The following is a 12,852-nucleotide window of genomic DNA, read 5'->3' on the forward strand; positions in this document are numbered from 1 at the left end:
TCATTCAACATTTTATAGAATCCTAATATAAAAAACCTTTATATTTTGTGGGTTTTCAAGATTAAAAACATTACCAATAGGTCATATACGCATGGTGGAGAACACAAGGCAAAATGGCTATTTGGTCCCACGTGAAAGTCCATATTTTGACGTTAAGATCGTCGTGATAAGGATATCTTAGCCGTCAATTTAATTAATATTATCCTCTTTGACTGTGGAGAATAAAAACAAGGAAAAATCAAAAAAATCAAAAGGGGAGTAATTATAATAGATCAAAAAAATATGATGAATTGATGAGCGTGGATAATGTATGGCCACATCATCAAAGCGGGTCCACGAATAGTTGTTGTTAGGTTGCTGATTAGGACCCCTTTAATCAATATTTTCAACCTTAACACAATTTACATTTATGGAAGCAATGCCAACAGGATCCTCTCCGGATCCTTTTAGTGATGATTTTGGAGATTCATAAATCGTATCCGTTAATCGTACATCATGCAATCAGTTTTTATCAAATATTGTTTATGTTTATTTTTAAATAAAAATATTTAAAATGATTTCTGATCTCAGGATGTACGATAAACGAATACGATTCACGAATCTCTATAATCCTTACAAAGACGATCCGCCTAGGATCCGGACTCGTAGATCTTCATTCAGCAATTGTGGGATTAAAGATCTCATAGTCATTGATGAAACCTTTGTGTGGGTAGTGCAAACATCGTTTTTCTTCTTTTTTTTTTTTTAGAAGAGAAATTAGGTTTTCATTATTCTTTTTTCAACTCTATTGATTAAAATCTTATTCATTTTTAATTTTTTATCAAGATCCCTCGATTTTAATAAACGTCATTAATTATTTCAATAATAAAATATTTTCCATGTCAATATAATTAAATTTTATTTTTAAATATATTTATTTAGTGTTTGAAACGTTACATTTGATACATATATGTATGGCTTAATTTTGTATCGTATATTTTTATTTTTACTTTGTACCCATTTTAATATGCAGCCCTTTTTTTTTTATTAAAAAAATTGTACCGATTTTCTTTTTAGTTTTAATTTTTATAAATATATTAATTTCTTTTTGTGTCCATATTTTTCAAACTTTTATTTGTACTCATTTTTTAAACCTTTTATTTGCACCAATAATTTACTAATAATGTGCCCATTTATCTTTAAAAATGTACCACTCTGTTATAAGTAAAATGTACCCTTTTTTTTTTTTTTTTGTAACTACCTTTTTTATGTAAAATGTATCCGTTTTCTAATGTAAGACCTATTTATTTATTTTAATCTAAAATGTACCAATTGTTTTTTATATATATAAAATATACCCATTGTTTTTTTTTATACAAAATGTAACCATTCTTTTCTATAAAATGTACCACTTTTTTTGTATAAAAGTTACCAACTTTTTGTATGCAAAATGTACCGAATGAAATTACCAATTTTTTGTATTTAAAATGTCAATAATATAAGTAATAACAAATCATGGGTTTTATTTAAATATAATTTATGTAGTGACAAATCATGTCATTAAGATAAATTATACTTTTTTATATAATTATAATTTATTTTTTACTATTTTTAATCCCACAAATATTGGATTTTATTTAAAATCTCATTAATATAAGTAACTATAAATATCAAATTTTAATTTAAAATTATAATAACCTGCATAGAAATGCATTATTGCATTAATTTCAAGAACTTCAATAAAAAAATTGAAAGCCAACAAGATTTCAATAAAAAAAGTTGATAAATAGGGATCGCATCTAAAATCACCATTTTTTCTATCAGATATCATTTATAAAACTTGACCGGACGCAAAATACTTCTACACGAAAGTTTATGCATTCTTGCATACGTTTACACAATCCTTTTAGCATTTCTCGCTCATCAGCAATAGAGGATACGATGGGAAGACAAATGTGTTCAATTGTTCAATCAACCCAAGTATAAAATGTTAAAATGAGAATATTAATGGTTTCAAACGATGCCAAGAGCTATGATTTTACTTTCATTAAGTTCAACCTAAAATGTTTGATGAGATGGTTTTTTTTTTTTTTTTTTTTTTTTTACGATTAAATGTTGAAAAGAGAAGATTAAGAATTAAATTTTCTGGTAAGTTCTGGATTGTCCCATTTTGATAGGGGTCCAGACTCCACCCCCATCATAAATCAAGATCATCATGTCTTGGCTTGAAAACCTTTGAAATCTTCAAGTGAGTAATTGGCAATTTGGAAGGAATTGCCATCATTTTACCCCTCATTTTATTTTCTTACGTTGAGAGAAACTTACTTGTAACATATAACATGACATATACTTCTATGTCACGAGAAAAATAAGTACAAATGGTAACATATAACATGCAAGGTTACGTTGCAATTAAGTTTTAATTCTTTTGATTGAGAATAATTCTAGTGAAAGTGTTTGACCAAACCATCTGTTGAACACCTCTAACATCTGTAAGGCTTCTCATAATTTAGTCTCACCTGAACCAATGTTGATTCTATGCAGTATCAGAGTTGATATACTCATACAGTGTGAAAGCTGCTCTAATAAACGTGCCAATCTCGAGCCAATCCTAGTGAATACATTGGGACTAGTGCAAAACGGAATACAAACAATGATATGGGCTACGTATATATAAGCCCATTCTTACATTCATGCTCAAACCCAATGTGCCATATTTCACAAAGAGGTGTCAAAATGCAAAATAATAATAATAACTAGCATATGGACACAGATAAAGTGTATGAGAAAATTTTTTATTTTTGTTTTTGAAATAGAAGGAGAGAGGAAGAGAGTGATAGAGAATGTGGATGTGGGAAGTTTTTATTTTTATTTTTTTTTAATTAGAGATATGTTAGGATTACATGTAGGTGAGACTTTGAAAAAAAAACAGCAAAATTTGGTTATGTGAAATTACATTTCTGCCACATATTTCTTATTCATGTTATGTTTTAATTAGAGGGTTAAACTAATAATTTCATAAGATTTTAGTTAACAATGAGTGTTTTATTAATTAGTAGAGATAATAAATAAATAAAAAATAGAATCAGAAGAGGTTAACCGTATCAGTCAACGACATAAAATAGCCATAAAAATTGAGGACCTTAGAGAAAAAGTTGGATTTATCTTCCAATTACAGCAAACGGCGGGTACAAAAACAGTTGTCCTATACGTTTAAACAATATTTACATGCAACACAAAAACTACAACTATATACAAAATGTTACCGTCAGTCGCGCGTGAGTATTTGAAACATTTTCAGCCGTTAATGAATGTGAGATCACGTTCATCGACAGATGAAAAATCGTTCACTTGTATATAATCGACGGATGTTAGCATTCTGTCTCTCTATATTAACAATGTGACAGATAAACGAGGAGAAAGAAACGGGCAGGGGGCACCCAAAATATGCGTTCAATCACCAAAAACACCAACCCAACAAACTACATTTGACCCTTTTTTTTTATCCCAACGAATCAGCTGGACATTTTCCTCTATATACTTCATTGTCCTTCCTTCCTTCTGTCAGGAAGGGCAGAGACAGAGGCCAATTAATAAAGCCCTCTCTTTTCTTCTCCCCATACAAACAAATTGTGTTTTTAATTTGTTTGTGTACGTACGTACCCTACCCCTAATTAAACAAACACCAACGATGGGATTCAAGCTCTACCTGATCACCCTCATGGTGGTCTTGGCCATGGTGGCTAGGTCATCGGCCAAGGTCCACGATGCCTCGTGGACTCTCAGCCACTTCGGCGATCACGATGATGAGTCGTTGCTCGACAGCGCCAACAGCAAAGTCGGCGACTTGATTGGAGAGGAGAATGAGATGATGATGGAGTCAGAGAGCACTCGTAGGACACTCAGAGGCCGCGGCACGAGGTACATTGGCTATGGTGCCCTGAGACGCAATGCTGTTCCATGCGGACGCCGCGGTCGGTCTTACTACAACTGCCAAGGAAGGCAGAGGGCTAACCCTTACAAGCGCGGTTGCCGGTACATCACCCGCTGCGCCAGACGCTAAATCTGATCGATGATCGATTTTATCCAGTTAATTAACATGGCCATAAAGGGTACGTACGTACAAGGATATATAGCGAAGAGAGAATGAAAGTGGGATCACTCATCGATCATCACCATGATCATCATCATCATTTATGCCTGTAAGATTTATATAATTAATTTCCTCCTTTGGTGTTTTAATTTAAAAGAAAAATATTAAGTGAATGTGTTGGTTTATATGCCTATTATTATTATTATTATTAAGGAAGAAATGAAAATCAAGATATATATAATTCGGTACGTATGTTTTAAATAAAATGAGGAATCAGGATTTCTTTTATTTTTTTTATTTTTTTCTTCTGGAGCTTATTAATTTTCCAGTGTTCTTGGGAATAGCATGCATGCATGCATGCAAATTACGTAGAACCAATGAGGCCAATAGCCCTTGATAATTAATTGTATTGCATGCTTTTCCACATTGGATTAGTTCTCCTCTACTTGCATCTGGAAATAGCATTGCTGCAGTTGTACAAAGAAAATGAATTCTGCCCTCTTTTTATTTTCTTCCTGCACTTTCTTTTCTATTTTTTGCGTTTAGATTGAGTAAATCAAATAAAATCAAAATACGAGGAGATGAGCGCAGACAAAATGAAAAAAGCAAAAATCAATTTCCTATAATATATCTCTATTACACCCAGGGAACGATACAGTGAGATTAATTAATAAGACTCACATATACCAACAAAATTCTTATCTTTTCGTTTATTAAAATAAGATTTGTAGTTGGTAAATTTGCTACGCAATAATAAGCTGTGGATTAAGATAAAAGGCCGTTCATGAAACTAAAATCAAAGTAGTGAGATCGAGAGTGCATGGTGATGTCATCATGCAACTAAGAGTCGGCTAGGTGGCCTGACATTTTAGTAGTGCTTGGCTCGATCCCAATCTCAAATCTAACCAATTAGTCTTGTGGTATATATTATAATACACTTAAATGTTACAACATATATAAAATAGATTAGGTTGACAAATAATATGATGAATTGACCCAATGGATGAAGATGAACCTATCTTTAGAGTTTAGATTGAACCAAACTCTTCTCGTTGAGTATCCAATCTATTGGGCCAAGCTTGAATCTAGGTCAAAATATTGGCCAGTCCAATATTTTCAATGAGTCGTTTGAAAAAGTTTTTATAATAAGTACTTATTAGGCGTTATATATTAGGAGCGTTTTTATACAAAAAAAAAAAAAAAAAAACACTCAACTTTTATTGGGTGTTATTTCTAAGAAACGCTTGAAGTGCTTTCAAAAAAAAAATAGATTCTAGTTGAAGCCATTAAGTGCTTCGACACCTAGAACTACTTCTAAATATTTTATGCCCAATATACACAAAGCGCTTCCAGTTTAGAAAACACTTATAATTTTTTCAGAATCATTTTCTATCTTAAAAAATATTCACGGCATTGTCGTCATGACATGGTTGCTGTCACAGACCTTAGTATAATATTAACAAAGAGATACAAGTGTTTTTGACCAAAATTGAAGTGAGGTGATGGATATTGATTGAAGAGAGGAAAGGCCAAATGAGTCTCCAAAAAAGTGCGCACATAGAAAGTTTCAAATCCGCAATCAATCCCTCAACAACAATACTAGCAAAGTGCAAAACAAGGCAATCTACAAAAATATCGCCCGCAAAAGCAAGCAAAGCAAACAAACAAAAAGCACAAGAGGCGAAGCAGTCTTTTGTTAACCTGCACAACACTTGCCATGTTTTCTGGCTTTCCCGTTTTGATCACAAGTCCCGCATTCCTCCTCCTCCTCCTCCTCCTCCACTTTCACTATCTCATGACATGGGTGTTTTTCTCCAAATAATTATTTGTATCATATTTATTGGTTATATCTCTTTCGTTGATGAAACAACTCTGAAGCGAGGAATTTTCAGTAAATCATGTCAAGTAGGGTAAAAAAAAAAATGAATACACAAATCTTTTTTTTTGGAGAAAAACAACCATGTCATAAATATAACGGATTTAAATCAAGATTGGTCCATAAAATTGGACCTTGCAATCAAAATAGTCCCTAAAATAGAAAATGTATAAAGTTGGTCCCCAAATCTCCCTCTGACTAACTCTTCAACCCACTTCTCTTCTCTCACCAACCACTCGACTTCAAACCCTCTGAAAAAAAAGGCCTAATTCATGCTACCGATCACAAAAAAAGAACTCCAAACAAATTGATCAAATAATTGCAAAATATGATTGGATAGGTGAAACTCATTCGTACGCCAAATCAACACACTAACAGTGACGGAAAGTTAACCGAATGACCAAATTAACTTGTGGAAGTCGTTTTTAGAGACCAAATTGATCAATTTCCTATTTCATAAATCATTTTGATTGAAATCTCCAATTTCATAGACCAACTGATAAAAACGTAAATGAGACACTGTGCACACAGTACGCAGGCTGCCCTAGTTTGCTTGGCATCTTCATCTCACTGAGAAAACACAACAAAAGAGTTTAAGATTCCTTGCCCATTCTTCTACTCTTTCTTTGACAGCTATCCTTATGCTCTTTTACCCTATTTTACTCTAAGGAAGTACAATTCAAGCTTTTTTTTTTTTGTATCCTTTGATTTTCTTCCATTCGTTTGATTCAACGATCAAAATTTGACAGAAGTACTGAGAAATAAAAATAAATGTAAATAACACGACGCTTTACTCAATCAATCCTCCTATTAATCTCCACTTCTTCTCACACGGCCACAATTAATGTCAAAAGGTTTTGGAAGTAAAATTAGATCTTGCTATTTACTTCCCCATTTATTGAAGAAAATAGAGTTGGCAGAGACCATATCAGAATTCAGAACAGCATAATTCAACCTCTCATGCAGTGCATGGTGATTCATAATTCCATTGAATTTAATTCACACCCCCACATTTTGACTTATTCACTCCCAATTCAAATTCTAAATATTTTTCCTTCCTTGCAAATAGTTAGGCTATTTAATTAGGGCAAAGATTCTCCTCTCGTATATATTACAAGAGGAACAAGACTTGGTTGCTGAAATTTCAGCAGCCACTCTTACTTACATCCAATCTCGTTTGGACACGAGTCTAAGTTTTAATTACGTGTCCAAGTTTTGATTTTTTTTAATCAAAACTTGGACATGTGTCACACGAGATTGGTTGTAACTTGTAAGTAGGAATGGCTGCTGAAATGTTCAGCAGCCAAGTTAATTCCTTACGAGAGGGGATTAAAAAATAAGATCGAGTGTGCTTCGTCAGCTCTGTGGTTTGGTGTCTACTCCCCGCTTTCTTGCTCCGTGTTTCAAAACAATAATGCAACACTAGGTTAAGAGATTCTTAATGTACTTGATATGTTCCTTATTTTACCGCCAAAGCTCTTCATGTAAGTTTCTATTGAATTTTAAAATATATATGATTTTATTAAAATAAAATTCTACTTTTTTCACGCAATTGGCCTAATATCCATATAAAAATTGGAACACAAAACTAAAAACTGAAAATTTCTCCCTTCTCCTTTACTTTCTCATCATCCAAACAAGCATTAGGAAATAAGTTGATGTAAATTTGAAGATAAATGTTGAGGAGACTCTCAAAATGAGTCGTCCATAAACTTTATGTCACTACACACTTTAACGTAATTTATACAACAATATTATAAAATATTGTGTTAAAAATAATTTAAGGGATCCTTAGCATTTCTCAGAAAAAAGGAGAGGCATACATTAAAATTTTCAATTGATTAAAGGCTCTATCTTCATTTCTCTGCAAATATTCCATTACAATTTACCTTCCCTCATCATCATAATAATCAATGTCAACATTAATAACACATTAAAATTACACAAAACTAAAAATTGAAAAAAAAATCACGTTTAATTCAAGAAGATGATGAACCTGAAGCAGCTCTCGGCGACGTCGTCGGGAACAGAGGCAGCAGTCGGGGCTCAGATTCCCGTGGCGTCGTGCTCCGCGACGGGTGCAAGTAAAAACCCTTTTCTTTAATCGCCTTCTCTTCCGCCTCCCTGTTCAAATTCGAACACCCATTTGGATTTGGGCCGTAACTCGCCGTCCCGGACCGGTCAAACGGGTCGGGTATCAGCGGCGTGACCGGGCTGAGAACCAGAGCAGGAAAATCGAGGATGCTCGGAGATAAAATCTCGGGATTCCGCGGCGAGAATCCGGAAGCTGCGGTGCTGGAGACTGGGATTAACGGGTTAATCCGAAGGTTCTTGAGGGAGTTCCGGCGCTCGTAGAGCTTGAAACCGGATCCGGATTGTTGCTTTGTGGGCGTGGATTTGATTGGTGGGATGTGGGTTTTCGGGTGCGGGTCGGACGCGGGTTTCGAAGAGGCTTGCTTAGCGGTTTCGGAGGAGCCGGTGAGCATTTGGACGACTTGTTTAAAAGAGGAGGTGTCAGCTTGGACAAAGGTGGTCGGGTACGGGTTGGCGGGTTCGGATCTGGTGTAGGGTATAGGAGGATGGGGAATCGGGGTTGTTGGCGGAGCTCCGCCGTTGAGGTGACGGTTGTTGTTGGAGCTGGTTGTGCTGCTGTTGGAGCTGTGGCTATTTGGGGAGGGAAGCAAAGATGGAGTTGGGTTATCCTGTTGGTGGTGCCTGGGTGAGGATTCCATTGATGGGCTCTCTGATTTATTTTCTGTTTGGTTGCTGAGAAAGTGCAAGTAAATGAGAGAAAATTGAGAGGGGGAGGGAAGAATAGAGGGACTGAGTTTTGATGAGATCAGACTTTGGTTTACTGTCTTTTGTTTGGTAAGAAATGTTTTGGTGGGAGTCGGCTCACGCGCTTTGGGGAGAGTGTGGTGCGTATATGTTCCTTATCATCATAAAGATCAATTCATTTTCACTAATTCCACTCATTAATGTAAAAATTTAGGCAATTATAAAAAATTAATTTAATAAACCAAATGATAAACAATTATTTTTATTACTTATAAATAATCATTGCATGATTTACGAATTGAGGCAATTATCATTACAAGTTTTGTTGTCACATAATAGATGTGTCTACAATGTTCATCACATGATTGACGAATTAAGGCAATTATCATTACAAGTTTTGTTGTCACATAATAGATGTGTCTACAATACTCATTACGTGATTAACAAATTTACAATTGTCAAAAATACAATTCGATACACCAAATGTATTATGACACTCATCTCATCTCATGGATGAAAAGGTGTAGAAATTTTTTCGTATGCTAAAAACACGGTTCGATACATCAAGTGTATTGATAAATTTTTCTTTCAAATATCTCACTATTTACACTATAACACTTAGTATACCGAACTATATTTTCAACACGTTAAAAAATCTAAAATGAGGCTAATGATTGTGAGCCTGTAAGAAAGATGTATAAATTTATAAAGAAAAATAAAAATAAAATCGTCAATAGAGCTTCAAAGTTGTCATTGACTTGAGAGATTACCCTTGAGTGGATTAAGTCTTAACTACGCTACTAAAATTAGACAAATTATTCAATCAGTCAAATACCATACCAAACATACATAGTGCACTTAATCTGCAGATTGCCCCACAACACAAAGCCAACTCATTTATTATAGGGATATGCTATCCGCACATCTCATTTTTACTTCTTATACATTCCTTATTAATTTTTATTCGTTGATTTTCTTTAATTCATTCGATCCGACGGCCGAAAATTAGAAGGGCGTGTAAAAAGTAAAATATGATGTGTAAATATTACACCCCTTATTATAAACAAGGATTAAATTCTCTTTAGTCTTAACTAAATTATCTTTGGATTTGGATGCAATCTAGGTCCAACTTATCTAAAATATCGCTTTGACTTAATTAGTTAAAACCATTCGTCATTGCATTTGCACAAGAAAAAGGAGAAGAAGATACGTGTTCGACCTTGAGAAAAACTGAGTCTTGCAATCTCACTAGCCAAACGGTCAAACACTCTTACACATGAACGAGCCTCATTGTACTTTTGATACATCTTATCCAACGTCGGTATAACTTACTTTGAATGAGTCTACCCTTTATGAGAGTTCACCGACTTGTTTGTTATATGCCAATTATTAAGTACGTGAGAGTACACACAACAACCACCCCTTCATTTTCTCAGACACATTGAACCTTCTTAAGCAATTAGACCTTTTTTTTTCCTTTTCTTATGTTTCATAGCCTCATAATCCGAAAACTCTACCATGCCGCAGTGTATAGAATGCACTGAATGAATAAAACATTGGATGTAAGGATCTAACAGTTAAGGATTGCATTGTTACAAGGCTCAACTTCCGTACAACTAGGTTTGGTGGGTTGACACACGATTATAGTTTTACTTGCACTAGTGTCCTCGTTGATATTATCGAGCAATGTGCATCAATAACAATTGTAGTTATGGTTTGGATTGGATTATGATGTTGGACTATAGTTTGAAATAATTAGATTCACGTGTCTCTAGTTGATAAGAGAAACTTTGATATGACTTTCTATCATATTAGGTAAGTCAAATAAGAATAAAATATAAGGAGCCGCATGCTTTTATGAAATGGATATCCAAATGACATGGTCAGGCCTCCTACTCAAGTTTTTCCCTTAAATTCTGACCTGAGCGAGGTTGATTCAACACTTGTCCAATCCTGTCAATGCCAGACACCAAGTAAAGCCCTAGATTAGGCATATTATACGGTGATCAATAGACAGAAAGAACCATACATCTAATCTCTTTGAAGTTAGAAGCTAACCACAATTTGGAATCCGAATTTTGAACCTTCCACAAATTTGGGCGGATGAGAGTTTTCAATATTTGGAGAAAAAGTAGCATTTGCCTTTACCACAAAGTCAGACAGAGTGATGTTGATACTTAAATGACGGGTCCAAATGAGGGCAAAAGTGAAAAGGATAGGTGAATCCAGTTCTCATTTACATCATGAACTAAAAGCCAACCTACCTGTACAATGAAAGTGTAAAAGGTAGAAACAAGGGACCATAATCTCGAGAGATTTTTTAATGGGTTGATATAGCAAGTGTCATTATACAAGTGGTTAAAACTTTATTTTAAACATGCAACTACTTGATATGTAGTGTGCCAGACGCCTTCTCGACAAATTGAAATTTTTTTCCACTCCCGCGTCTGCCAAGACCCTTATCTTGTTCTTAACTGCATGCATGCCACAATTTCTTTTTGGTTCCCATTCCGTGGTGTTAGAGGAGAAAACTTACTATCGGATATAACGGTTCATGCGGTATCTTAAGCTAATCACGTATTTATTGATTTGAGTTATTCCTAAAATGACACCAATGATTAATCCAACACTCATTGGCTTTGAGCTATCATCAAAATGACATCCCAAGTGTAGCGAAATTCTTGTTATCTAAAAATAAAATTTTTAAAACAAAATTGTCAATGTTGTTATGTTTCAAACCTATATGTAGAGGAGAAAGATTTGTATCAAATGGATCTGCCAATGTGATAGTCTCAAACTTAACACGCTTCATCAAACGTTATAACTTTCTCACGTAGCGTCATATTGATTAAGAAACTACCACCACATCTCAAATCCTCATGTATTGTAAGTATCTCTTCTTTTAGAGGGGACAGGGACGAACATTTCGATCCTTGTCCTGATTTGGCCTATTAGGCATGTCCATTTATGAGTGAAAAATTGTGGATGCACCCACTACGCACGTTTAGGAATTGAATTAGTTAGGATGCAGACATTTGTGTTTTAAAACCACAACATTTCTGCATATAGCACAACTTGGGGGAGTTAGATTTGAATGCCATTGCAATACAAGCCACAATTCTGATTGGGCCAGAAGCTGAAAATCCAGTGCGCATTACACATGCATGAAAGGGGCACTTTGTAACTTGCTTGTTTTGAAACTTCAATCTCAAGCAAATAAGGTTCTCCGCTTTGTAATGGTTATCTTTACCCTTACTTTCTAAATATATTGTTTTCACGACTCGAACTCATAACTGTTAGGTCACAAGGGAACAACTTTTCCATATTGGGACTTCAATGCTTAATTTAAGGGTTGTGGCTGCAATTTTCAATTCTTCGGCAGTAAGCAACACATGACCTGGTTTTTGGGTTAGTTTTTTTAGCAGGTTTGGTGGCTCGGGTGCATAGTTGATTTGAACTGCGGCCACATCAAATGGCCCTATGATTGGTTTTTGGGCATACATTTAAATGGCTTGAGAAGCCATGGTGTACCGTGGGCTTAACATTGTCTTGTTTTTTAGATTGATCTTCTTGGGCACGCGAAGACTCTGCAAGCAAGTTACACACTCGTCGTCGATGATGGCCATGCATCCCATACAATAAACAACAACCACCAAATTTCTAGTGAGTGGGATCGGTCGTATGAATTATAGAACGTCATTGTACTTTGTTTTGTGTCAATTCTTCCATTAGCTCTAAGTACTCTATATTTTTTCTTAAAGTTTCTTTTTAAGTCTTCCTTTACCCTTTTTGACTTGAGTCTCCGTTTCGGAGTCGCATTTTGTAACTAGAGTATCTATAGGTCTTTAGTTCACGTGTCCAAATCACCTTAAACGATTCTTTCTCATTTTATCTTCAATTACGGCCACTCCTACTTTGCCTTGGGTATCCTCATTCTTTATCCTATTATTTATTGTGTGCCCACACAACCATCGAAACATTCTCACCTCTGTCACACTCTTTTTTGCACATGTTATTTTTTTACCATCTTACACTCCATGCCATAAAACATTGCTGACCTTATTGTCATCCTATAAAATTATCCTTGAACTTTAGTGATTAACAACGATCCCACAATACAGAAGCT

The 12,852-nt window shown here is 34.8% G+C and overlaps 2 protein-coding genes across 2 annotated transcripts; one reads left to right on the top strand and one right to left on the bottom strand.

Moving 5' to 3' along the window:
• Positions 1–3,435: 3,435 nt before the first annotated feature.
• LOC103932964 (protein RALF-like 19) lies at positions 3,436–4,532 on the top strand. The gene has a single exon (XM_009342650.3). It carries the CDS (start codon positions 3,671–3,673, stop codon positions 4,040–4,042), a length of 372 nt encoding a protein of 123 aa, XP_009340925.1. The 5' UTR covers positions 3,436–3,670; the 3' UTR covers positions 4,043–4,532.
• Positions 4,533–7,785: 3,253 nt separating this feature from the next.
• LOC103932867 (VQ motif-containing protein 4-like) lies at positions 7,786–8,757 on the bottom strand. The gene has a single exon (XM_009342550.3). The coding sequence runs from the start codon at positions 8,678–8,680 to the stop codon at positions 7,928–7,930; it is 753 nt and encodes a 250-aa protein (XP_009340825.2). The 5' UTR covers positions 8,681–8,757; the 3' UTR covers positions 7,786–7,927.
• Positions 8,758–12,852: the final 4,095 nt, after the last annotated feature.

This window comes from the organism of the source record quoted next, unplaced genomic scaffold (assembly GCF_019419815.1).
Source record: "Pyrus x bretschneideri cultivar Hongxiangsu unplaced genomic scaffold, Pyrus_bretschneideri_v1 Contig19, whole genome shotgun sequence".
In the NCBI taxonomy this organism is placed as follows: domain Eukaryota; kingdom Viridiplantae; phylum Streptophyta; class Magnoliopsida; order Rosales; family Rosaceae; genus Pyrus; species Pyrus x bretschneideri.

Excerpts from the sequence above, each read along its gene's own strand:
- LOC103932964 (XM_009342650.3), top strand. The coding sequence starts at position 3,671 with ATGGGATTCAAGCTCTACCTGATCACCCTCATGGTGGTCTTGGCCATG.
- LOC103932867 (XM_009342550.3), bottom strand. The coding sequence starts at position 8,680 with ATGGAATCCTCACCCAGGCACCACCAACAGGATAACCCAACTCCATCT.